The following is a 25903-nucleotide window of genomic DNA, read 5'->3' on the forward strand; positions in this document are numbered from 1 at the left end:
GTAGAGACGGGGTTTCACCATGTTGACCAGGATGGTCTCGATCTCTTGACCTCGTGATCCACCCGCCTCGGCCTCCCAAAGTGCTGGGATTACAGGCTTGAGCCACCGCGCCCGGCCTTGAAAAACGTTACTTCTTTTTCTTGCCACTCAAGCAATTACAAGAGGGATTTTCCTAAAGATAACTTATATATTGCAGTATGCATAAGTGCTTTAACTGTTTTTCCTATATGTTCATATAGAAAATTAAAGACATTGTATTTAACGATTGAGATTTAACAAAATTAATAATTTTTACCATTGCATCCAGGATTTTTTAAGTGATACTGATTTTTTTTTCCTACAAGTGCATGCATACCCAGGAAGTGTCTCTTGTAGCTCCAGGGTTTTGTAGAACACATTTTGAGAACTCAAAAATTGTTGAGTTCTGCTCTAGAAAAATAGTTTACTATAAAGTAAATTATGCTCATGCACTTTTGCTTCTGTAAATTGAGTTGTAAATGTACCTAGAGTCAATGGTGTTGATTACTGAATCTTTTTATGGCAGTTCTATTGTTATTTTCTTTGGGTAAGTTAATGAAGTATTCACAGAGTGATGAAATATGAGTGAACAAAGAAAGTCAGTGTTTCTATGAAAATTAAGTTAAATTTGTAAAAGAGAATTAATAAAGGAGAACCATTAAAATCTATGATTGCTGAATTCTATGCAGAGGAAACAACTTCGACCAGAAAAATAATTATAAAAATCCAAAATAATTTTCTATTGAAGTTGTTCTTTGACTCTAAGTAATTGCTCCACATTTAAGAAAGTAGAATAGGAAATTAAAGATAATTACCTATATATTTATTTTATACCAGAAAGATGACACAAAATTGTTATCAACTGACCCTTCATCCAGTAGCAAAGCCTTTATTCTAATATCAAAACTTTGGCTAGTGAGAGGCTATTTAGTTATGTTTAGTTTAAAAATAAATGATTTTTAAGATATCTGTCTTATTTGTAACTCCCAAATCTAACTTTTTTAATCAACAAAGCTATCACCTTTTATATTTTATCAAGTAAGCGATAAAAGAATCTGGAACTAATATTTGAAAAGGTCTCTACTTGAGCAGTTGTAAGGTGCTAAGAGAAAACTGAATTGAAGCCATATTAAGCTCTAAATTTTATTTCAGAATGCCTGTCATATAGTAATTAAATTGAGATTGCAGTGGAAAAGCTTTAGGATATGTTTCATTTTTGTTAAAAAAGAAAACCACCACAAAGTAAAAATATGTTTATGAATCTCAAGCCTCTAAAGATAAAGAGAGAAAAAAGAGACTCAAAAATGGCTCAAATACTTCCAATAAATGAAGGGAAAGAATTCTAAAAGAAAAAGATATAGTTAATATAAACCTAAAATAACATAGAAGAAGGCATTACTATCACTCGGATAGTTCAAATTTTTCTGATTAAAAGGCAAAGTCTCAAAAATGAATTAAAATAAATTTATAAGTTAGAGACATGACTAAAATAAAATTACCTCATTTATAACAGAAATATGTGTGTTATCTATTTCAGCCCACAGAGAAAGTATAATAAGCTCCTGGTAATTTTTTTTCCAGAACAAGGGAAAGGGAAAAATTTTTCTTTTCTCTTTTATTTTTTAGAGTTTCATACAATTTGGATACATCCCATGAGAATATATTCCTACAATGTAATTTGAAAAAAATATATATGGGAATATGACTCTTTCGACATCTGTTATTACCCCAAATCTGATAATTATGGTGCCAGACTCCACTATACACACACACACAAACACACAAACACACACACACAAGACCATACACAATGATGCAAAGGTAAGGAAAGCTAAGAACTAGTTTTTGAAAGCAGTAAAATTGTAAAAGATGTAGCAAATAAAAATATGGGATATCCAGTTGTATTTCAAAATCATAAATATTTTCAGTATATGCTTTATGTGGTACTTTATACATGGTTATATTAAATGTGTGTGTGTGTATGTATACATATATATATATATATATATATATGAAAAGCATATATATATAAGGTATATATATACATGAAATACCTTAATACTGTTTAGGGGGTGTGTGTATGTGTGTGTGTGTGTGTATATATATATATATATATATTTATAAATAGTATTAAGGTATTTCATTATATATATATATATATAGACCTTACATAGATATGTGGATATATAGAGAGAGACATATACACATCTATATGGTATAAAGGTGTGTGTATGTGTACAAAAATATACAAAGAAACAGGTGGAAATAAATTTTAATACTACTGTATATGTGTACATACATGTATACACACATCTTTAGTATAAATATGTATAATAAATAATGAAATATATACTAAAACATTCATTGTTTCTCTGTAATTTATATATATACTAGATGTATTAGGGTTCTCTAGAGGGACAGAACTAATAGGATATATGTATATATAAAGGGGAGTTTATTAAGGAGTACTGACTCACACAATCACAAGGTGAGATCTCACAATAGGTCATCTACAAGCTAAGGAGCAAGAAAGCCAGAGTGAGTGTCAAAACCTCAAAAGTAGAGAAGCTGACAATGCAGCCTTCAGTCTGTGGATGAAAGTTCAAGTGTCCCGAAGCTGAAATACTTGGAATCCGACATTTGAGAGCAGGAAGCATCCAACATAAGAGAGAAATGTGGCTGGAAGACTAAGGCAGTCTAGTCCTTCCATGGTTCTCTGCCTGCTTTTATCCCAGCCACTGGCAGCTGTTTAGATGGTGCCCATCCAGACTGAGGATGAGTCTGCCTTTCCCAGTCCAATGACTCAAACGTTAATCTCCTTTGGCAACACACTGACAAACACACCCAGGAAGAATACTTTGCATCCTTCAATCCAATCAAGTTGACACTCAATATTAATCATCACACTAGACATCCAGTATATTATCTGGCAATTCTAGGAGGGAGTATGCGCATAGGTGGATGAAATAAAGTCAGTTCAAGTAAGCAGGCATTAGCCATACATGAGATGAGGTCATTGCACTGGTGTCCGGAGTCCAGTATCAAGACTTCAACATACAGAGAAAAGGAACCTTTGAAAGCAAGATGGGTCACTATTCTTAAATCCCTTCCCATAGCAGGAACAGGAAAACAAAGCTCTTAGCATGGAAAAAAGAGTTTAGTAGAAGGAGATGAAAGGACGGGAACTTGAGTGGATATGATACATTGTGAGGATGGCCCTTGAAGCAGATCTTTGGAAAGGAGGAAGGAGAAATCAGCAGTTTCAAGAACAAGTGAAGAAAAGCAATGGCCATGTCTTTTGTCTAGATTGACCGTGAAAACAACTCAGGGAACAGTATAAGGGCCCTGTAGGTGTCTCTGGGACAAGAATCTAGGTTAGACTAACAGTTGGGATAGGAATAGGCATTGAACACATGTCATGAACACTAACATTCACCATTTTGGCTAGCAGATAGGTATTGGGGTTTTTTAAGTATTAAAAACAACATGTTAAAATAGAAACACAAAGAATTTACTATATAGTACAGTAAATTCTATATAATTATTCTACATAATTCTATATATTTTTAAAATTCATTTTACAGATTAGCGGTCTTTTTGTCTGGCATTGTTGAAAACAAGTAATCCCAAATATTTACTAAATTTTCCATATAAGTAAAATTACCATCTTAAGGACTACAAGTATCTAATTTACTTTGTTTTCTTCTGAAATACCTAGTATGTTTAAGGTCCTTTAAACAATGTGCATTAACATAATTCATCCTTTTCTCAATGACCAAAAGTCACCAAAGATAACAAAATTTAAAGCTGTAAAGGAATTTATGTAGTAGAAGCCCTTCATTTTACAGAAGAATCAGATTGTATTTATAAGAAATATGTTGCCAAATAGTAATTCATTGTGCTCTTCAGTTAATTTGTGCTTGGTAGATCTTTATAGGAAAAAAAAGAGAGAAAGAGAAAGAGAAAAAAAGAAAGAGAAAGAAATATAATTCCAGTGGAAGTTTCTGAAATAGGTATAATTTTTTTGTTTATACTGCTTGTCAACTCTTTGATATAGACACTAATATTCCAACTCTGAAAGAGAAAATACTGGGTTTCAGATCGTTTTAGTTTAATTGGCCTTCCTAAGGTTATCGAGCTAGTAAGTCTCTCTAAAGCTCGTGACATTTTCACCACATCCCAATGCTTTCTTGATACAGGGTCCCCCACACAGACATAATGGTGTCAGTTAGACCACCCAGAAGCATGCTGTCATCAGCTTTGCACTCTGAGATGGCTGGGTAAAACTAACTTTGAAAATGCAAAGTATTATTTGTTAAAATTTATTATGATAATTCTAAAGGTGTCTAATCATTTAATCTTTTTCTAACATATTAATGCACTTAAAAATAACTTCACTATTTGTCATCTATATCTATATATCTGTATTTCCTCTCATATTATACATTTATACACACAAATATATGACACATATATATTTACACACACACACACACTCTCTCTCTCCCTCTCTCTCTCTCTCTCTCTCTCTCTCTCAGCTTACTTTTACTAAACTAAGTTCCAAAAATAAAAGAAAATGAAGTCAGGGAGGAAAACACATACTTTGGGGTATTATGGGAGGATATGATTGTGTTCATTTTTTCTCCTTCAGTGATCACTGTTTGGGGAGCCACAAAATGTTTCAAAAAGATATACCTGTTATTCAACTCCATCTCCAGAAAAGTAGGGAAGCTCCTGGAAAGTTATCTCGAAAGGTAAGACTTCTTTAACATTGTTTTCAGTTACCAAACTGAGAGTTTTAAGGATAGTATTGCTAATTTTTGAATTATTGAATTATTGCCAACTTGGAATTATATAGCTTAATTAATTCATGTTTATTGAAATATATTTATTGAAACATAATGAAATATCTTATCTAAATGCCTGATAATAATTTGGACTGACGCAATAACACGAATGCATTACTGCAACGTTAGTGTTATGGACTGAATGTTTGTGTCCCCTTAAAATTCATAAGTTGAGGTCCCAGGTGATAGTATTAGGAAGTGGGGTCTTTGGGATATATATAGGTTTAGATGAAGTCATGAAAGCAAAGTCCTTATGATGAGGTGGTAAGTGACCTTGTAAGAAGAGTTTAGAACACCGCGCTCTGTCTTTGTCTTTCTCCCTCCCTCTCCCTCTCTTTTTCCAACTCTCTTTTTCTTCCCACTATGTTAGGATACAGCAAGAAGGAAGCTGTCTGCACACAGGAAAAGGGCTCGCTCTGACTCTGATTATAAACTTCGCAGCCTATAGAACTAAGAGAAATAAATGTATGTTGGTTAAGTCACCCAGTCTCTAGAATTTTGTTATAGCAGCCCAGGCTGACTAATACATTGAATATAATAACAAATCAGTTGGTTTCTTTCAAAATCATTTGTAAGAAACTTATTATCATATGTATACCTTTCACATATTTTCTTAGAAGTAAATATAGGAAATGTAAAGGGGAATCATTGAAAGCAGAAAAAATAACTTGTTTTATCTGAAGACTGTTTATGCAAACATAGCTTAAATTAGGACAGATAAACTTTCATAGTATATGTAATAAAGCCTCATAGAAAAGGATGACTGTGCTTTAATGATACAGTTTCATGCTGTTAGATGTGAATTTTATTCCCTGTGTGATGTTGTGAGTTACTTCCAATTCAAACTGCACAGTATGCAGTGAACTTTGATATTTTGGCAGTTTTTATCTGTAGAATCTTCAAATTACTTGCTTTAAGCAAAAATTCTCTCGCCCTGTCATTTATATTAGGTAACAGATTTCCAGTGAATGGTTTCTTTTTTATTTCTAGTACGAAGTGTTTCATCATAAGAAAATTTCAGGTGGTACATTAGGTTGCAATATATCAATGTGGAATATAACATAATGAGGCCAGAAGAGAGTTGTTTAGAAAAACCTTTTGGATCTTGTGTCCAACTTAGTTGCTATTGACAGCTCCAAGGCTATACATCTGAAATGTCCAAGAAAAAAAAGTTATAAAGGGTAACTGACCCCATGAATATTAAACTTAAGATTCTTCAAATTGCCCTCAATGTTGAGGAAAAAATGCTGAAATCATCATATTCCTTTGGAGCATGGGGGAAGAAGATAAAATATATGATTCTAATTTGGATGCTGCTAAAATAATAACTTATTGGTAGTAATGAACAAATCAAGGCACTAATATTTCAGACTCATGTAAATTAAGGTCTTTTGAAAAATCCATGTAACTATTATTCTGATATAGGTGTTGGGCATCCATTTAGTGTCTGAGACTTTAACATTTCTATCACATTTAATCTTTTCAATCATTCTATGAGGTAAACACTATTAAAAATAAAGAAACTGAATCAAAGGGAGATCAAGACTTTCCCAAGATTAAAATCATGAAACTGAGGAGCTGAGAAGTGTAGATTTCAGCACAGTCAGTGACTCTCCAGAGCCCATGCATTGCTACCAACTTACATGGGAAATATGCTCAGAATTTGCAGGGTATTCTCAAAGATTTTGGATGTGTGTTTCAGGGTAATAGGTCAAAATTCTAGTTTTATGCACACACGTGTGTGTGTGTGATTTATTTTGTTTTTCACAGCTAATATACACGTAGCTCAAAGTCTGGGGCATGATAGATGATTAATAACTAACCATATTATGTATATATTAGGTACCAAGTGATGTTCTTCATGCTTTAAATGAATTAATTGACAGTAACCCAAGGGCAAAGTAATAAATGCAACCATTTTTCTATCTTATGTAAATAAAAGTATTGAAAAGTTAAAAGATTATTTAAATCGTTCAAAGTTGCACAGCTAGTAAATAAGGGTGACGAAATCAGACAGAGCAAAACTAATCTGGCTACAGTTCACAGTATATGATAATGTCAGCCAGTGCAGTTATAAAGTGCAGCTCACCCTGTCAATATTAAACTTAAGATTCTTCAAATTGCCTTCCATGTTGAGAAAAAAAGCTGAAATCATCATATTGCTGTCATCACTGTTATCATGTCTAGGGACAAGTATATTGTTATCTCTGGGTGTATAATATGTAGTTCTCATCAGAAATGCCTGTTTTTCAATATGCCATTTGGATCACAGTGGGAATTAAGTTACGTGGTTCTTTTTGATGCTTCCTGGTTCAACTTACAAACTTGTACATCCTACAATAAATATCACCAATTCTCAGTTAATTCAACAACTCATAGGAAGAGTATAAATACCTTTTCTCATCTGCAACTTTTGCTAATATTTACGCTATTGTTTAAAAATGGATAATACACTTGATGGCAAAGGTATTTGTATATCCTCCATTCATACCTAAGTATTTGCTATGTAACCGCTGTGTATTAGGCCCTATACTAATATGTAGTTGGAGTAGTGAACAATATCAATAAGATCTCAGCCCTCAGGGGTTCAGAGAATGCAACTGGCACCGATTTCCAATTAAAATCCAATGGTAACTTCCATGCAGAATATGAAAAAGACATTCTGTATCTCCATCTCTCCAACTCTCGATTCTTTTAGTATTTTGCTTTTTCCATTACATTTCAAAGGGGAAGATATTACATTTTATGAAAACTTTAAGAATTTACTTCCAGGAACTGGGATAAGTACATTATACAGTAAATACAATCTAATAACAATTGATTAATTTGGCAAATAAAACTGGTTACATGCCATTTATGGTACTTGCCTTTTCTAGAATGTACAGTTCACATTCTAGTTGAGAGACAGACAATAAACAAATGTATGAACAAATTTCTTCATCTAAAATGCGAATAATAATAGTTCTTACTTAATGTGGTTATTATGAGAACTCAGTTAAGAAATGTAAATGAAGATCTTAAGTCAGTGCCTGCATCTAGTATAACTACCTACATATTAGTTATTGACGTCACAAAATTGGATGTTACACTATGTGCAATTTTGGTCCTTTACAAATAAAAATTTAAAACATTATTAACATTAATTTCCTTTTAGAAATTTACTCATGATGTTGGATATATTGAGAGGGATGGACATTTGTGTGTTATATCAAAATAGTATACACACAGTATCATGACTTTTGTTGATATCCCAACAATTTTAATATATCACAAATTTTCTTGTAAGCTTCCAATATCTATAGAGCAGGAAAAACTTTAGTCTCAATGGAAAATTCTATATGCAACAACAGAATAAAAATAAACTGATAATTGCTTTGGTTTTGAAGTTTTAAAAAATTTTCTTTCTAAGATATATATGATTTATTAAGTTAATATAACTCTAACAGTTTATCAACTTGTGTCTCATTTTCATAGTCTGAATTGCCATATTTAAGATAAGTAACCCTTAATTTGTGTTTTTAATTTTATAGATACATCATAAGGAGATAGCAAATGTTCCCTCAGTTTTATTTTTTATAGTGGTTTCAAAATTCTCTGCGATTTTCAGGATTTCAGTTATAAATAAAACATTTATGAACAATTATAATCTTTCTAATAAAACTGTAAAATTGTCTTGATAATATTCTTTTTCACATGAATATGACTATCATCATTATATTAAATTTATTGATACCATTGCCTTTCAGTAGATACTTTGGAGTTTTCTAATTGTGCAAAGCATTGCAAAGCTCAATTCATCTTAGATAATATTTTATTTTTATATTTGATAATATGGTACTGAAATGGTATAATTTAATCCTCATTTCAAGAGAATAAGAAAGTTGTTCTAAGAAAAAAAAAAGCAGGCCAGGAGCAGTAAGTCAGGCCACTAATCCAATCACTTTGGGAGGCCAAGGCAGGCAGATCACCTGAGGTCAGGAGTTGGAGACCAGCCTGGCCAACATAGTGAAACCCCCATCTCTACAAAAACTACAAAAAATAGACTGGCATGGTGGCATGCACCTGTTATCCCAGCTACTTGGGAGGCTGAGGCACGAGAATCACTTGAACCCAGGAGGCAGTGGCTACAGCCTGGGCCACAGAGCAAGTCTCTGTTTCAATCAATCAATCAATAAAGCAGGTTGATGATCTTCGGAAATCATCCAAGTTTTCAAAATTTAAAACTCCTACCTTGATTAGCTATGAATAATTTAATATTTTAAAATTTGTTTCTTTTTTTAACCTATCTAAAATTTGATCAAAAGTATTGCTAACATTGTAGATATTAATCATAAAATCAAGATTTTCTTATAACTCAGAGGAAGATACACAGAACATTACAGCAATAGATTTTTGTATGAGAAAAAAAGATTTTAACTTTTTCCTTTTTCCTTAAGGCTAAAGTATGGCCTCAGCTTTAGGGAAAAGTACATTATCTTTCATGGACAATTACGAGAATTTTCCTCCAGCTTTTGTTTTTTTTCCAAGATCTGTTAATAATTTTGTCAAAAAATGCTTCTAATACGTGTGCATTACAAAGTTATTTTTCCTCCAGCTTAGTGAAGTACTTTAAATTTAAAAGTTTTCTAGTAAATGGCACTATAAAAAATACCAAAAGTATCTCTGGAAGCCAAATAAATTGTTTTTTAAATAAACATGATTATGCTTCATAGAAAAATGTAAATAAGTATATTATTTATATTCTTGCTTTGGTTTTAACTTCTGAAACAAGGCAAGTGCCAAATATTATAGTTCAAATTTTACATTTTATTTATACTCTGTTTTTCACTTTTCATTTTCCCCCTTCTTTTACTATCCTTTTCATGACTACAGTTTAGCTTTCTCTGTTGCAGGAAAAAGTTGTCTTGTCACTATCACACTTTTTATTTTAGCTGTCCCAGTGACTCTATATGTAAATTTCTAGAGAGTAAGACTCACATCTTCGTTTCTCAGCCATTCTACATAGTGTTTTTTTTCACAGCATGTAGTCAAAGTATTGTTTATAGCAATGACCTTATTCTTTCCATTTAACTTAGCTTCCTTCCTCCTCTTCACAAAACAAATCATTATAAAAATTAATTTACCTTTGACATTGGGCCATATAAAGGTTTTCCTTCTGATGTTTTCTGTCCAAATCTCTAATAGTTTTAAAAATAGATCATGTGTGTATTGACATACAAGATTACATACACCCCAGGCACTAAGGGACTCACTCAGATCTCAAACTTAATGCCACCGTGTGGTGAAATTGTGCAATTATGATGAGACACACTGCATTCTCTGTACACTTGCAAAGGGTTTTCATGAATGCCCTGTTGCAAGAGAGGCAGTCAAGAAGTTAAGGTATGATTGTGTGTGTATGTGTGTGTGTGTGTGTGCGCGTGCATACGGGTGATAGGAATGATATTTTAAGATGAGTAGTTCATGCTTATATAGGAAGAAAACAAAATGCCAACTAACTCCTAGAATTTATACCCACCAGTAATTGTCATTAGTTAGCATAGCTTAGTACTCACAAAATGGAAAGCTCTCTTACACTGACATTTTGGTGGCAAAATGTGGTGAAGCTGAAAAATGAAGGAGTTGGTTATATGTTTGCCCGCCCATCTGGCAAAATGTCAGGCTTTACATTGCTATGGCACACATGGCATAAATGTGAAAAAAAAATGTGCACATATGTGGGAGAACTGGTGCCTAAAAATCTGCCTTCCTGCTTAGTAGGAGAATTAATGTTAGACCTTGGTGATGCCACGATGTTTTTCAACTGTCTTAAGTTTATTCTCAGCCAAAGCTAAGCTTTCTGCTTTACTATTGAAAAGGCTTATATAGTTAAGGAGCGTCTTGTAAGGTCTTTAAGACAAAGTATAAAATTAATGAATGAAGGTTATCAAAATAGGTGAATAAAATGACAGCAGGAAGTTACAGACCTATTTTTATCTGGTACTCATTCTTATTCACTCTATAAATATTAATATATTTGCTGTCTACAGCATGAAGATGACCACTGCCAGTTTTATCTGAACCAATTTCTAGAATTTATGCATATTTGGAAAGTATCCAGGTAAGACATTTTACATTTGTTACAAGGCAACTTTCTAATTGAGTTCTCAAATGTCAAATCTCAATATTTTTCAGTTGACTGTAAAAACTGTCCTTTCACTAGGACTGTGGAAGCTATTGTACTTTTAATAGGCATCTCTCTTTGGCAAATTCTGTTAATAATTACCCATTCTTCACAGTCATTCAGATTTATTTGAAGAGCTGCTAACACTTTCCAGAGCATTCTAACATTCATTTTTTTAAAAAAATCTCTGCTTCTGGTTATTACATTTTCAAGGACATGCTTTCCTGATTCATTTTGTGAATTTGGGTTTGCATATATCACTTAAGTTCATTGTAAAACAATTTTAATACTTTGAAGATAACCATCTCTTACTTAATTTGTTTCTGAAACTCCCTGAAAATAAATGGTGTATCATAAATAGAGGAGTATAAATTCAAATTGGAAAACTCGAGTGACAACAAATGAACATTTCAAACTTCATTCTTATATCTAAATGTATGCATGTATTATTTGGAATAATAGATTTATCAGATAGCTAAACTGGGAGTTTGGGTATATCTGCAATTAAGGTTGTTGTGAGCTGAACCAGTAGAAAATGTAATGTGGGAGGTATAGGTCATAAATCTCTAAAGTAAAGCCTTACAACATATGAGCTAAATTTACAATAGCAAAAACATGGAATCAACCCATGTGCCCATCAGTGACTGATTGAATAAAGAAATGGTACCTATACACCATGGAATACTATGCAGCCATGAAAAGGAATGAGATCATGTCCCTTGCAGTGACATACATGGAGCTAGAAGCCATTATCCTCAGCAAACTAACACAGAAACAGAAAGCAAAACAACACATATTCTCTCTTGTAAGTGGGGGCTGAACAATGAGAACACATGGACACAGGGAGCAAAACAACACACACTGGGGTCCATCAGAACTGTGGCGGAGGGAGAGCATCAAGATAAATAGCTAATGCATGTGAGGCTTAATACCTAGATGATGGGTTGATAGGTGCAGCAAACCACCATTGCACATGTTTGTCTATGTAACAAACCTGCACATCCCACACACGTTTCCTGTAACTTAAAATAAAATTGTTTAAAAAATAAATAAAAATATGAGCTAAAAATTTTTTTAATGACTATTTATGTTGGCTAATGATTTTGTGAAGTTATTATACATTTACATGCATTATCTCATCTAATTTTTTCTAAAACTCTGTGATAATTCATACTATCCTGCTTCAAAATCAAAGAAACTGATGCTCTGAGAGGCTAAATAAACTCACCTAAGGCCATTCTGGTCATTAGTGGCAGGACTAAAATCAGATCTGCCTGAAATTTACAAAGGACATTTTCTTTCATTAAACTATTGTGTTTTTCCTTGTGCACTTCTCTGCCCCGCTTTCCCCTAAAAGTATCCACTTCACTCCGTAAAATCATAGAATGGCTAGGACTAGAAAGGACTTAAACATAGTCTAACACAAATTCTCATTTTATAGTTAGTTATATGATTCTGGTACAGATTTCTGTCGTATAACATATAAACAAGGTCTGTAGTTTCCTTTTTCCAAAATAAATCTTTCCAGGGGTGGGGGGACCAGAGAGAGAGACAAACAAGCATGAACCTCAAATATGAGAAGTTTTTCAAAAAGCAGGAAATCCTTGGGACACCAAGGACTATTTTGAAAGACTTGGTGGAGGGTTGTTGTACCTTTTAAGTCATTTCTACCTGGAGGACAGAGAGGCAAGACAAGGCTGTGACAAGAGAGTGAGAGAAGGAGGCTTTCATTCTGTTCTTGTCTTACCCCTGTCATTGCTTGCTCCCTAGCAGACATTTGATGGTCTTGACCAGTGTGTAGTTAGGTGTCCAGAGGGTTAATTCAGGGCAAAGCGAAGAGTAAAGTAAACATGTCTGGGACAGCTTAGCTTCCAACTTTACCCCTCCTTCCAATCCCTGCGCAATGGATTACAGTCTGAGAGGATGCCATCTCCCAGTGCTATTTCTTCTGTGCTAAGGAAACTAAAAACAGAAGCTCAAAAACTTAGCAACCGTCACACAAATATTTAATCCCATAGCCATGACTAAAACCAAGTATCTAACTCTCAATCAGTGCTTATTCCACTTCCATTATGTTCTGATCCTTCCCTTCTTATCTTTATCAAAGGGCATCTAACATGGAGACATTCTCAGCCTCACAAAGGACACTGTAGAACTTTACTTTCTGGGATACAATGCTTCCCTGCCTGCCCTCCTCAGAACAACTTATTGGGTCATCAAAAAAAAAAAAAAAAAAAAAATCAAGCGCTGGATGGCAAGGGCTTTGATTTCAGCCTTTCTCTTTTATGACTCAACTACCTCTTAGAAGTTGAGCAAATCACTTAAAAGCCTTCACTAGTTCCTAGTAGATTTTTTCTATAAAATAGACACAATATCCAAAACCAAAGTGCTGAAGTGGGTACATTCTTGGTGGTACTAATAGTTTTAGGTTGTATATAAAAACACTGCCATTCCCCAAATCTTTAGTTATTATTTACCTCCTCTTTCATTGACTTTTACATATTTCTATGCATTTTGTCTTTGAGCTAAAGTGATAATGTAGAAAAATGAGAATACAGCTACTATTTTAAAAAATGGTGTTTTTTAATGCTGCATTTTTGAGTTGTGTGACTCATGATTCAATTTAATTCAGGAGGTTTCAAGACAAATAAGAAGGTAAAGGCAATAATGTCTGGGAAAATAATTTTTGACCAGTGAGGCTCAGAAGAATTTCTGCTCAAATTGCATGTTTTCTCCCTAAGCACAGTTAAGGCTGGAGCAATAAGAGAAGCTTAGGAAAGAAAAATGCAGCAGTTTGGTGTCAAAGACAACCCCATCTATTATAAATATAAGCCATTAATTCCAAATGCAATTCTCTACAAGGTTTTGCATACTTAATATTTCTTGATGTTAATATATGCCATATCTGCTTATGAATCCCTTTGCAACTTACAGTTTGAATTAAGAGTAGTTTTATATAATGATCAGCCTTTGGGAGGTTTGGTTAATTTATCTTAAATTCTTTGGAGTTCTAAGATTTTCAAATATGTTTGTAGTCTATCAAGTTATAGAAACTTTATAAGGCACCCTTCTGGGATATTTTCAAAATTATGTCAACAATAATCATTGTTATACCATGCCAATGTTAGTATCATGGGCAAAACAAAATTTGTGATAAATGTTTGTGCTAAAGATAATATAAATTTCCCCACCCAATTTTAAACAAAGTTTCTATTTTTTATTTTCCAGACAATGTCTCTTAACTCTCATCAGAAAATATGACTTCCACCTGAAAAACCTATTGAAAACCCAGGTATTGACTTTTGTGACTTTATCCATCAATTCAGTAAGCATTTTTAAAGCATCTACTATTTTTCTAAAACTTTGCAAATTTTGAAGATGACAGAAACGAATACAGCAGAGAATCTACATTTAAAGGCTGTCATTTCAGCATGGAAAAATAGACAAGTAGAAAGACATATACAGTAAAGCGCTACAGCTGCTGAGAAAGACTTGTATGTATATAAGATGCATAAGAAAGGATGATCAGCTTTATCCACTTGAGCTGAATGTTGACCAAATGAGCACTGTATACGTCTCCCATCCAGAGGGGGGCATTGTGAAGGAAGGTAGGGAGCAGGGTTAACTTTTGGCAAAGAACAACATGAACAGAAAAAAGAGTCAGGAACCAGCCTGGTGTGATTAGGAAACTATGACATTTGAAATGGTTGAAGTCAGTGTTCAAAATTAGAGGCTAGAACAAAATCAAATAAAAGGAGCAGACAGGGGCCAAATTATGTAGGATTTTATGGACCTTTTATGGCCAATTTTATGATTTTCTACTTTGTCAGCTGATGACGTGGAACCATTAGGCAGGGTAGTAGAATGACTGATGGATAATTAGAGGGACATTTTGTTAGCCCTAATAGATGAAGAGGGCATGGACAAACACTCTACTATACGGATAATATGAGGGGACAGATTCATAAGAGGTGAAAATGTGCGGTTTACATGATTTGGTGAAATTCTGTGTGCTTAGAATAACTCAAAATTCCTGTCTGCTGACTGACTCTGTGGAAACATCAATTCACCACAATAGTGAAGAGAGAAGATAGCGTGGCAGGGGAAATGATGGATTCAGCACAAGGCTACTAAAATTTGGTTACCTACTGGGCATTGAAGCTGTGATCTCTATTAGGCAGATTATTTCTTATACCTTCTTCTTCCAGGGAAAGTTTAGCATTCCACAGATAAAACATCATGTTATTACAGAATATTGTGAGTCAGGGAATATTTTTTAAACAAATAACTTCTTTCTTTCTGTGAAATAATTGATTCCTGATATACATAAAAGGATATATATCTCAGATAGTAACTATTTGTAATATCAATAAACATGAAATATATCTAAAAATAATAAATTCTATTTATTGATGTAGATACTAAAATCATATATGAATTCCACATAAATATCTAAAGACATGGAGATTACACATACAAGACTTATGTTTCTCTCTAAAGTGCAATCTTTTCACCCTAAATCTATTTTTTCTGCTTCAGCCTGGTCTGAGTCTGGAAGTTTAAAATGTGGAATGTGAAAAGAATCCACAATTAGCTTGTTTTAAATCTCATAAAAGTGTTATGGTTAGTACCCCTAATTCAGCCTTGTGATAGTCATTCTTTCTCAAGTTGAATGTGAAACTTACCAGGTTACTAGGATATATTAAGATTTAACTCCTAGAGTATTTTTGTCTCTTTACTATGTGTAGAAGTACTTTGAGGTTTTGGTAACCTACTTATGAATGAATTTTAGTTATCTAAATGTCTCAGCACTTTCACTATCTTTTTTTCATACACAAATTATTGATAATTTATAATAGTTCTTAATTTCTAAATTCAGAAGTTTGATCTATTACTTACATATAAAGCCTCCCATATTTCTAGTTTGAAAGAAACAATTGACTATTGTAAATTTTTCTAACATGACTTAAAAGTTGGCACATTACCAAAGAAATACTGTCTTTCTATTATCATTGGCAAATTGCAATCATCACTCACAACTAAATTATTTTATAAATAGGTCATGGTGTATGTGATTTTCCAGATGAACTCATTCAAAAACAATGAGCTCTTTAAATGAGATTTTTGCCTATGAAGCATCAATAGTAAATATCTTAGAAATGAGGACAGACTATGATATTATCTGTTCACAATTTTATACTTTCTATTCATTTGACAAGTACATTAAGTAGCATTTCATCATGTTCAGAACAGTATCAACTGGAAAAATAATGTTTTTTTTAATATCTCCCAAACTTGGATTATTACACGTGATTTGAAAAAATAAGCATGCAGCTGAATAAGTCAGACACAAATGTTATTGAATAATATGACTATTTTAAAGCACCAACTATTTTCTTTCCTCACAATTATTATTTCATCATATTTTAGATGATACCCATTTTAGGCCAGGCATTCTGGCTATTACGTTAAATGGCTAGTTTTGTATGTAATTTACAAAGAGCTTTTTCACTGGACATTTTTTTCTCCTTTCTGTTTCATTAATAACCTGAATTACAGGGAATATTTTTGAATTCATTCTGAATTATTAATTTCATAGAAATTGAATAATATGAATTCAATATGAATTTCAGAGAAATTAAGAATGGAAAAAAGAGTATCTTCCCTCCAAGATTTTACTGAATGCTTACTTCATGCAGATTATGAAACTATTTGCTCACTGAAACCAAGAGAAATGGCAGTTCAAACCATACTCTGAAGTTGCCAATGATGTAGTTGGAGAGACAGCATATCTACATAAATAATAGACACAGTGGTGTCCATACAAAGCAAAGCAATATAAAACCAAATCATAGCCGAGGAGAAAGAATCAACTTCTGATTTAAAATTACTTCTTCCTAGTAACCTCTAATACGTTGTCTCCAAAATTCTTTATTAAAATGCCAGTCAGAATCATGGTAGGAAATCCCTACCATGGATAACAAATTTATACTAGAGTCTAGTAACTGTTGAATTTATTGTAAACTAGATGAAACACAGTTGAGTAAAATCAATTCAAACATGCTTCAAAACATGGGGTTAAGCTTCATGAAACATCTACCTGGTCAGAAAATAACTGAGAACCCCTAAGTCCTTCCACCGTCTAGCCCATGACTCAGAGGCTATACCAAGGAGATAACCAGGAGAATATGACATCTCTAGTATTCAGGTTTAAGTAACTCTGTGAGAAAGGCAAAATAATACTTATTTCACACTTGCTTAAGACCAAGTCTAACTGTATTCATCTAGAGAGGAAAGAAAATTCCATATATGAGTAGAAAGAAAGAGGACAGATAGGGATTTTATATTTAGCTTCTTTTAAACTGAAGCTCTCTTGGTTACAAGCAAATCTATTGTTAGATTTTCAGAAGTTCCAACTTCAAACATTATTTAAGCCTAATGGCAGTCTAAGACAAAATTTAAGAGCAGAGATTCCAAAGTCAGATAAATGTATAAGTCAACCACATTAGAGCTTCTGTATTCAACCTTCCTCGAGTTTATATAATTCATCACTAGAGTGAGGATAATAAATATAAAATAATGACATTTTAAATAGTTAATGAAATAGTTATTGTAATGTGCTTAGTATAACGTAGTGACTGGGAGATAAAACATTTTTAAGAAAAGGTAAGTACCTGTGTTACTTTATTGCTATTATTGCTGTTGCTTCTATCACTATCACTCAAATAGAGGATTGTATAGGGTCCAGAAGAAAATTTTCACAAAGCTGATTTGCATTTAGAATATAACATAAGAAAAGGTGGGAAGTGAGCAAAAAGCATAAGAAATTTGGATAAAATGAATAGCTAACAAGGGGCAGTTGCAAGGTTGCAAAAGAAGTCAAAGAAACAAAGTCAATAAAGTCAAAGCAGGGGAAAATGACGCACAATTACAGAACTGAAGCCTACCTTAGAAGAAATAAAGGGCAGATAGAAACTTCTAAAAGTCAAACCTATCATGTATAGAGCACTCTCAGATTTGAAGAAGTATAAAAAAATTTAAAGTAAAAAGTAGATTCTCAAAATAGAAAATAATCACTAGCCAACATAATTTGCGTTGCTAGTAAGATGGAGAAAACTAGAGGGTTTTGTGCAAAGGAATAACATGATATGATATTCTACTGGTGATTTATGTAGTGAATTATATAATACATGAAGAACACACAGTTAAAGATAATAATAGAAAAGGGATTCTTATTAAACAATAAGTTAAAGAATAAAATATTTTGGTATCATATATCTGTTTGCCACTTCATGTCTCCTCTCCTCTCTGTAAAAGGTCTTATTTAATGAAAAGTATTTTGCAGCTTTTCTTGATCATTTCATCACATGGTATATTTAAGTAGAAAAATAAAAAAGATAGTATGCTTTTAAGTAGAAAAAAGATGATATGCTTTAAGTAGAAAAAAGATGGTATGCTTTTCTCCATTGCATAATATAGCAACTTTGTCAAAAACAATTATCCACACATGTGCAGATCTAGTTCTAGACTCCCTATTCTGTTTCACAAATCACATGACTATTCTAATGTCAGTCCACAGTGTTTTAATTACCATATGTTCAAGGAAAGTCTTGATATCAGCCAATATAAGTTCTCCAAAATCATTCTTGTTAAAAAAAAATTGGTTATTCTAGGTATTTAGCTATAATTGCATTGAATATATAGATCAATGTAAGGACAATTGATATTTTAAAAGATTGTATTTTCTAATCCATGAGAATCCAATTTAATGTGATCTATTTCTTCATTACACGGGTTTCTTAAATCATTCAGCAATGTTTTATAATTTAGCATAGAGATTAAGCATAGTTTATTAAATTTATTATTTCATGTTTTTGTCTGATATTATAAATAATATTTTTATATTATTTTCCAATTGTTCGTTAATATGTGGGAATAGAACTTACTTTCATATATTGACTTTATATACTATGTCTTCTTAAAATCACTTTTCATGTCTAAGAATTATATTTTGGATTCCTTAGGACTTCTACATATATAATCATGTCATCTGTGAAATAATTTTGTTTTTTTCTCTTCAGTCTATAGTCCTATTATTTCTTTACTTGCCTTATTATTTAATTCTTGCTTAGAGTCTCCAGTAGGTTTTTACTAGAAGTGGTAAGAATAGAATCCCTGCCTTGCATTCTCTGAGGGAGAATGTTACAGTCTTTTATCATTAATTATAGGGTTATTTGGAGGTTATGTTGTAATATAAAAAGTTAGTTATCTTTTACTAGGTTGGAAAAGTTTTCTTCTATATCTAGTTTACTAAGAGCTTATACCTTGAATGGATTATGAGTTTTGTCAAATGTTTTTTGTGCATATATACAAATGTACATATGTTTTTTCTCTTTTATTCTTTTCAAATTTTAAAAATCTTTTTATTACTGGTATAACTATACTTACTAAGAACTTATAATCTTTTTCATATGTTTCTAGCTTCAATTAACTAATATTTTATTAAATATATTTGCATCTATATTTATGAGGGACATCAGTTTGTGTTTTTATTTTCTGATAATATTGATAGATTTTGTTATAAGGGTAATGCTGGCCTCATAAAATATTAGATAAGCTATTATTATCTGTGCTTACAGTGGAACCTGTGGTATCATGACGTTTTCCTCCGTGTAGAATCCTGCTTCATCCTCAGCTTTTGACAGCCCCTGATTGTCTGTGCCAAAGAGAGGGTCTCTCTAATCACAGCTGTCACCCTCCCAGCTGTACCCTATCCTTGCTTATTACTCAATGCTAGACCTATTTTGGCACTGGGGACAAGGGTGTTCTGTGTTGTAAAGAACCAATCACAGCCTTAGACAGAATCTGTATATTTGACTCTTGGAGCATTCCTGCCCCTCTTCCACATGGCAGCCAAACTCTGTCTTATATCTGCAGTTAGTTGTGTGCAGCAGAGGGTTTACTGCTTCTTATCCCTGACCTCTAATTGGTGTCCAGATAAGATCTTGGACCCAAGACAAGTTTCTTGGCCTTTCCCCTAAAGCAAAGGCCTTTTGCTTCCGACCTTCCTTCAACAGCAAAGGAGCTTCTCATCTATGACCTACTTCTTTCCCAGAGACAAGACTTTTGTTTGTTACTTCTCCAGAAGCAAGGGGTTTGCGCCTGGTCTCGGGGTAATGCAGGGTTTGCTGCTCCTCCCCCTGCAGCTTTAGAGTTTTGCTTCTTATGCCAAAAGGATCCACAGAAGTGGACAGAGCCCCATAACTGTCCCCCAGAAACAGGTGATTACCTACATACCTGCACCACAGAATATGACTTCTGTTTACTGCACGGCTGTCAGTATTTTCCCTGAAAAACTGGTAGGCGTCCATGGAAAACAGCTTGCAGGAGATTGTAAACTCCCCATGTGTCTTGGGCTTCCTGATATTCCAAACTGATGTGCTAGCTCATATCTAGCCTTTAAAAATATGTTAAAATTTTAGCTAATTTTGTCTTACTCATGTGTATGGTGACCACCTCTTTCTCTTGTGCTCTGCCAAAAGTTGAACATTTTGTGTGCCCCATCTCTCTTTGGAGCAGTTTTCATTCTTTGTAATTTGGTTTACTTGGTCACTTTGTGACCTCAGATCTCTGCTAGGTTCAGAAAAAGTTATAATTTTGTATATTATCTGGCTTTTTTCATAGTTACAGAAAGATCAATCTATATTTTTTGTTGTTTGTTTGTTTGTTTTTATTACACTTTAAGTTCTGGGATACATGTGCAGAATGTGCAGGCTTATTACATAGGTATACATGTGCCATGGTGGTTTACTGTACCCATCAACCTGTCATCTACATTAGGTATTTCTCCTAATGCTCTCCTTCCCCTTGGCCCCACTCCTGACAGGCCTCAATGTCTGATGTTCCCCTCTTTGTGTCCATGTGTCGTCATTGTTCAACTCCCACTTATGAGTGAAAACATGCAGTGTTTGGTTTTCTGTTCCTGTGTTAGTTTACTGAGAATGATGGTCTCCAGCTTCATCTATGTCCTCACAAAGGACATGAACTCATCCTTATTTTATTTTAAGACAAGCTGCATTTCAAAGCTATTTTTAATCTTTAAGGAAAAAATAATTCATATTGGCACTAATTACTGAACCTGGAATGAAAAGCATTCTAAATTCTCAATTTGTCTCCAAACTCATTAATTGAATTTGATAATTTTCAGTGTGTCTAATATAAATAGAAACTCATTAAAGTTTATATAGAATCTGGAAGATGGTAAGTTGTTACATGGCTGTTTAAATGCATACTACTTTGTTCTCCATCACAGCTAAATAAGAGAGAGGAATAATAAACCACTTATACCATTTTGTTTGGTTTTCCAGAAAGATGCAGGGGAGAAAAGGCTGTTATCAATCTTTTCAAATGTTCAAAATATTTTTCAAGTATGCTTAATTAATTCTAAAATATTAGCATATGTTTCCTTCAAAGTCTAGGATACATCAAATATTTCCTAAGATAAGTTTGGAATGTGCTATGTAAAATAACATCACGACATTATTTTTAGTCACTAATCCAAAGAAGTTAGAATTTAGAGGCAGTCTCGTCTGAACTCCTAAGCAATGCAAAAATCTTTCTCTAAATATCCCTGATTGCTCATATACCTGAATCGGGAGTGCCTTTTTATTCAAAAGACAGCCTACACAGTTTTTGGACAAATAATTTTAAGAAAAATTTTTCTTATATTGAATCAAAAGAACCTCTCTAGATTTTCTACCATTTGTTCTCGTTTATCATTTTAGAGCTACTTACAATAAATCTAATCCTCTTTTTACCTGAAAAACATCAAATACTTGAAATGGTTGTGTTTCATTTTTTTTTTCTTTTTTGCCAAGCTAAAACTACCTCCACGTTGATGTCCATTAAGCTAGAGACTTCCGGCTTATGTCTCCACACTATGTGCACCATCTGTGACCCAAGCTTTCTCCTCCATCATTAAAATATTAAATGTTATGAAATGTTATGATGCTCCCAGTGTTCAGCTTTTTTTCTCTATCTAGATTCTCTCTTGGAACAACCTTATTCAAATTTTATTCTATGTATCACATCTATAAAAATGTTGCCCAAGTATACCTTTGTTATTTCTTGAAATTGGGTGCTCACCCTACTGCATTTTGTGTCTGTAGGGTTTCTCATCATGTGAATCAGCTATCATAGGGCTTATAAATTTTGGACTGATATTCCCGTTACTCTGGCATGTGTGTGTGTGTATATGTGTGCACTTGTATATGTGTGTGCATGTATATGTATATATATGTGCATTTGAGGAGAAACTCTGTAGGTCAGTATAAAAAAGTGTTCCTATACAACAATTGTGCATTTACTTCCCCTGGGTCCAAAAATGTAACAATAGCCTAGTATATATATATATATTCTTAAGACGGAGCCTTGCTCTGTCACCAGGCTGAAGTGTAGTGGTGCAATCTCGGCTCACTCCAACATCCGCCTCCCGGATTCAAGCGATTCTCCTGCCTCAGCCTCATGAGTAGCTGGGATTACAGGCACCTGCCACCATGCCCAGCTAATTTTTGTGTTTTTAGCAGAGACAGGGTTTCACCATGTTGGCCAGGATGGTCTCAGTCTATTGACCTTGTAATCTGCCCTCCTTGGCCTCCCAAAGTGCTGGGATTACAGGAGTGAGCCACCATGCCCTGCCGCCTAGTACAATTTTTAACATAAATTCCCACTATGGGTAGTATAAATTAATACTCCAGAGACACACAGAGCACAGACTAGAGTTCAGTTTCTCAGATAATCATTTTCCTTACTCAAAGACTGAGTAGAGAGAGGCTTCATCAAAAGTGTTTCCGGTCAGTAGGCATAGTTTTCTTCTCTCACCTTTTACAGGTGGTGGCTGCTATCTAATGTCTGAGGACTGCTTGAGGATCTTGGCTCCAGTTCTGCCCATTCCCCTACCTTCACCAAGAGGTTTAGTCCTAAGATTTCAGCACTTGTCCCAGTGTTAATAATAAACTAACCTATCCTCCAGCTGAGGATCTGCATCTAGTCTGATATTTCCTCCAGGCCAATGCAGCATCACTGTTGGAGCTACTTCTTAGGCTTGAAGTTCCTTCTACATGTCTGCAACCCTGAAATTTATCCTACCTTTCTTATCATTTGTTTAACGTTTATATGAACATGTTGAGTGTTTGTGCATGGGGGGGTGTGTAGTGTGTCTATGTTTTCTCAGTCTAACAGTTGCTAGAGATAGAACTCCACTGCATTTCCCCTGGGAAGCTCAAATTCCATGTATCAGAAAATACTCATATTATGATTCTACCAAAAATCTTCATTTTGTCTGTGTTTCTGCCATAATTAATAGCACCCTATTGTATTGTTGGTTTCCAAAATTTGGAAATAAAATTTTGGAATCATCTTAAATCCAACCTTTCTGTTGGTTCTCATATTCAAATGATCACCAACTCAATTTTACAACTTCAATATATTATTGCACATATTCTAGCGATCTCAGTTATGCATAAATATAATGATTATTTTTAGAATGTGAAGATTAAATGAGATAAGTAGATCACATAAAAAGTACTGCAAGACTGAAGTAATAGATTGAATAAATCAGCTACCAGCTACCTAGTTACCCAAGTCAACCCAGTATTATAATTTCAATTAGTATTGTTTATGAATTTTTACAAACTCATGTATCTCACATATTTACTTAGAATAGATGAATGGAAAAATAAACATAGACCCTCATATGACTTTTCAGTTTTTTATGATTTTCTAATTTCTATTCTGTTAGCCATCTCTGCATCTACAGTGTCTCATTTGTCTTATAAACTGAAAGATTGGTGTGAATAAAATTAAGTAGTTAAACATTAAAATTTAGCCCTCATTATCTGCCAGGCACTGTATTTTATATTTTATCTAATTTAATCTTTACAGAAACTTAATTATCTTTTTCGCTTGATGGAAGGAGCCTAGGGATATGAAAGTTAAATACTCTGATGATGGTCACAGGTAGAAAGGGTAGAACCAGGATGTAAACATACAGAGCTTGACTTCAGAGCTGACCATGTTGTCTATGATGCTCTTCTGAATGAATTAACAGTACACTAATAGTGAGATAGTTGTCATTTAGTAAATTCCAATTTGTCAAGTACATTCTCAAATCTAGTACCCAAACTAAACTTCAGTTTGGATAATATACATGGAAAATGTGGTGGAACTACTTTCTAGTTATGAATAGCAGGTGTCTTTTGATTCAATTTAATAATGGACTGGATCTGGTAGCCACATCACAATATTGACTTATATTGAGTTCACAACATAAGTGAAATAAATGACTTTTTTCAATTTGGATGACTCATAATTTTTTCTTCTCCATGTTATTATTGAGTAGACTTTTTTTAATCCATGAAAGACTTAAAATAGATCTCAAATAAATTGCATTTACTTTTAGCTCTTTAGTAAAATCTAGACGATTTTTGGAATCCTTATTTTGTCTTTTATAGTATTAATTAGTTATTCTTCAGATTTTTGTCTTTTATAGCATTAATTAGTTATTCTTCGGATTTTTGTCATTGGTTTCAGCATTTGTAAAATGACATATATGAGATACTGGCAACAAATTAAAAAGTACATATTATTTTTCCACAAAAGAAGCAAAGTATTATCCTATTAATATAAAACTTGCATTGTGTCTTTGTCTTGACACTTTGTTAATAAAATGCCCTAGAATAAGGAGAATTAAAATCTTTTAATGCTGCAAACTCATATCTTTGTGTGAAAATAAAAAGAAGAACCCTGTTCCCTGTCTTCCTGAAACAAACTGTTGTAATTCATTGGAATGATGGTGGTGCTGGTGACAAATCTGTTTTGAAAAGCCACAATTGTTATGATGAAGATAAAGTATATAACAACATTGTAAAGTGAAACATGATTCACACAGAATCAAAGAAAAAGAAGAGATTTCTCACTATAGTTAGTGGCAAAACATGAAAAAGAATAAGGTCAAAACAGAGAAGATTTTTTTTTAAAATAAATCCTTAAGATCACATACAGCCAGGCATGGTGGCTCACTCCTGTAATCCCAGCACTTGGGGAGGCTGAGGCGGGCAGATCAAGAGGTCAGGAGTTAGAGACCAGCCTGACCACATGGTGAAACCCCATCTCCACTAAAAATACAAAAAAGTAGCCAGGTGTGGTGTTGTGTGCCTATAATCGCAGCTACTCAGGAGGCAGAGGCAGGAGAATCACTTGAACCTGGGAGGTGGAGATTGCAGTGAGCTGAGATTGCACCACTGCCCTTCAGCCTGGGTGACAGAGTGAAAATCTGTCTCAAAAAAAAAAAAAAAAAAAGTGCAAATCTGAGATATAGAATGGCTAATGAAAAGTTCTTAGAATGGTGATCATAAAATCTGTCTCTATCTCAAGGCCAGTCTGCAGTGTTGATTTTAAGAATTTGTCATTGCTGTTGGTGTATTAGGCCATTTTTGTGTTGCTATAAAGAAACACCCGAGTCTGGGTAATTTATAAAGAAAAGAGGTTGAATTGGCTCATGGTTCTGCAGACAATACAAGAAGTGTGATGCCAGCGTCTGCTTTTGATGAGGGATTCAGGAAGCTTGCAATCATCATAGCAGAATGTGAAAAGGAATCAGGTATCTCACATGGCGAGAGCTGGAGCAGAGGGAAGGGAGATGTACTGCACACGTTTAAACAACCAGATTTTGTGAGAACTCACTCACTATTGCAAGGACAGCATCAAGACATTCAAGAGGAATCTGCCCCTGTGACCCAACACCTCCCACCAGGCCTCACTTCCAGCATTGGGGATTATATTCCAATATGAGAATTGGAGAGGACAAACATCCAAA

The 25903-nt window shown here is 33.7% G+C and overlaps 1 protein-coding gene across 1 annotated transcript in view; it reads left to right on the top strand.

The window, feature by feature from the left end:
• PIK3C2G (phosphatidylinositol-4-phosphate 3-kinase catalytic subunit type 2 gamma) overlaps nt 1-25903 on the top strand; it is a 395898-nt gene that overhangs the window by 48638 nt on the left and 321357 nt on the right. The window contains exons 6-8 of the mRNA XM_017528884.2: nt 4670-4772; nt 10895-10965; nt 14257-14320. Of these exons, the coding sequence (XP_017384373.1) occupies nt 4670-4772; nt 10895-10965; nt 14257-14320 (238 nt within the window). The remainder of the gene's footprint in view (nt 1-4669; nt 4773-10894; nt 10966-14256; nt 14321-25903) is intronic.

Source organism: Cebus imitator, unplaced genomic scaffold (genome assembly GCF_001604975.1).
Source record: "Cebus imitator isolate Cc_AM_T3 unplaced genomic scaffold, Cebus_imitator-1.0 Scaffold2, whole genome shotgun sequence".
In the NCBI taxonomy this organism is placed as follows: Eukaryota; Metazoa; Chordata; class Mammalia; order Primates; family Cebidae; genus Cebus; species Cebus imitator.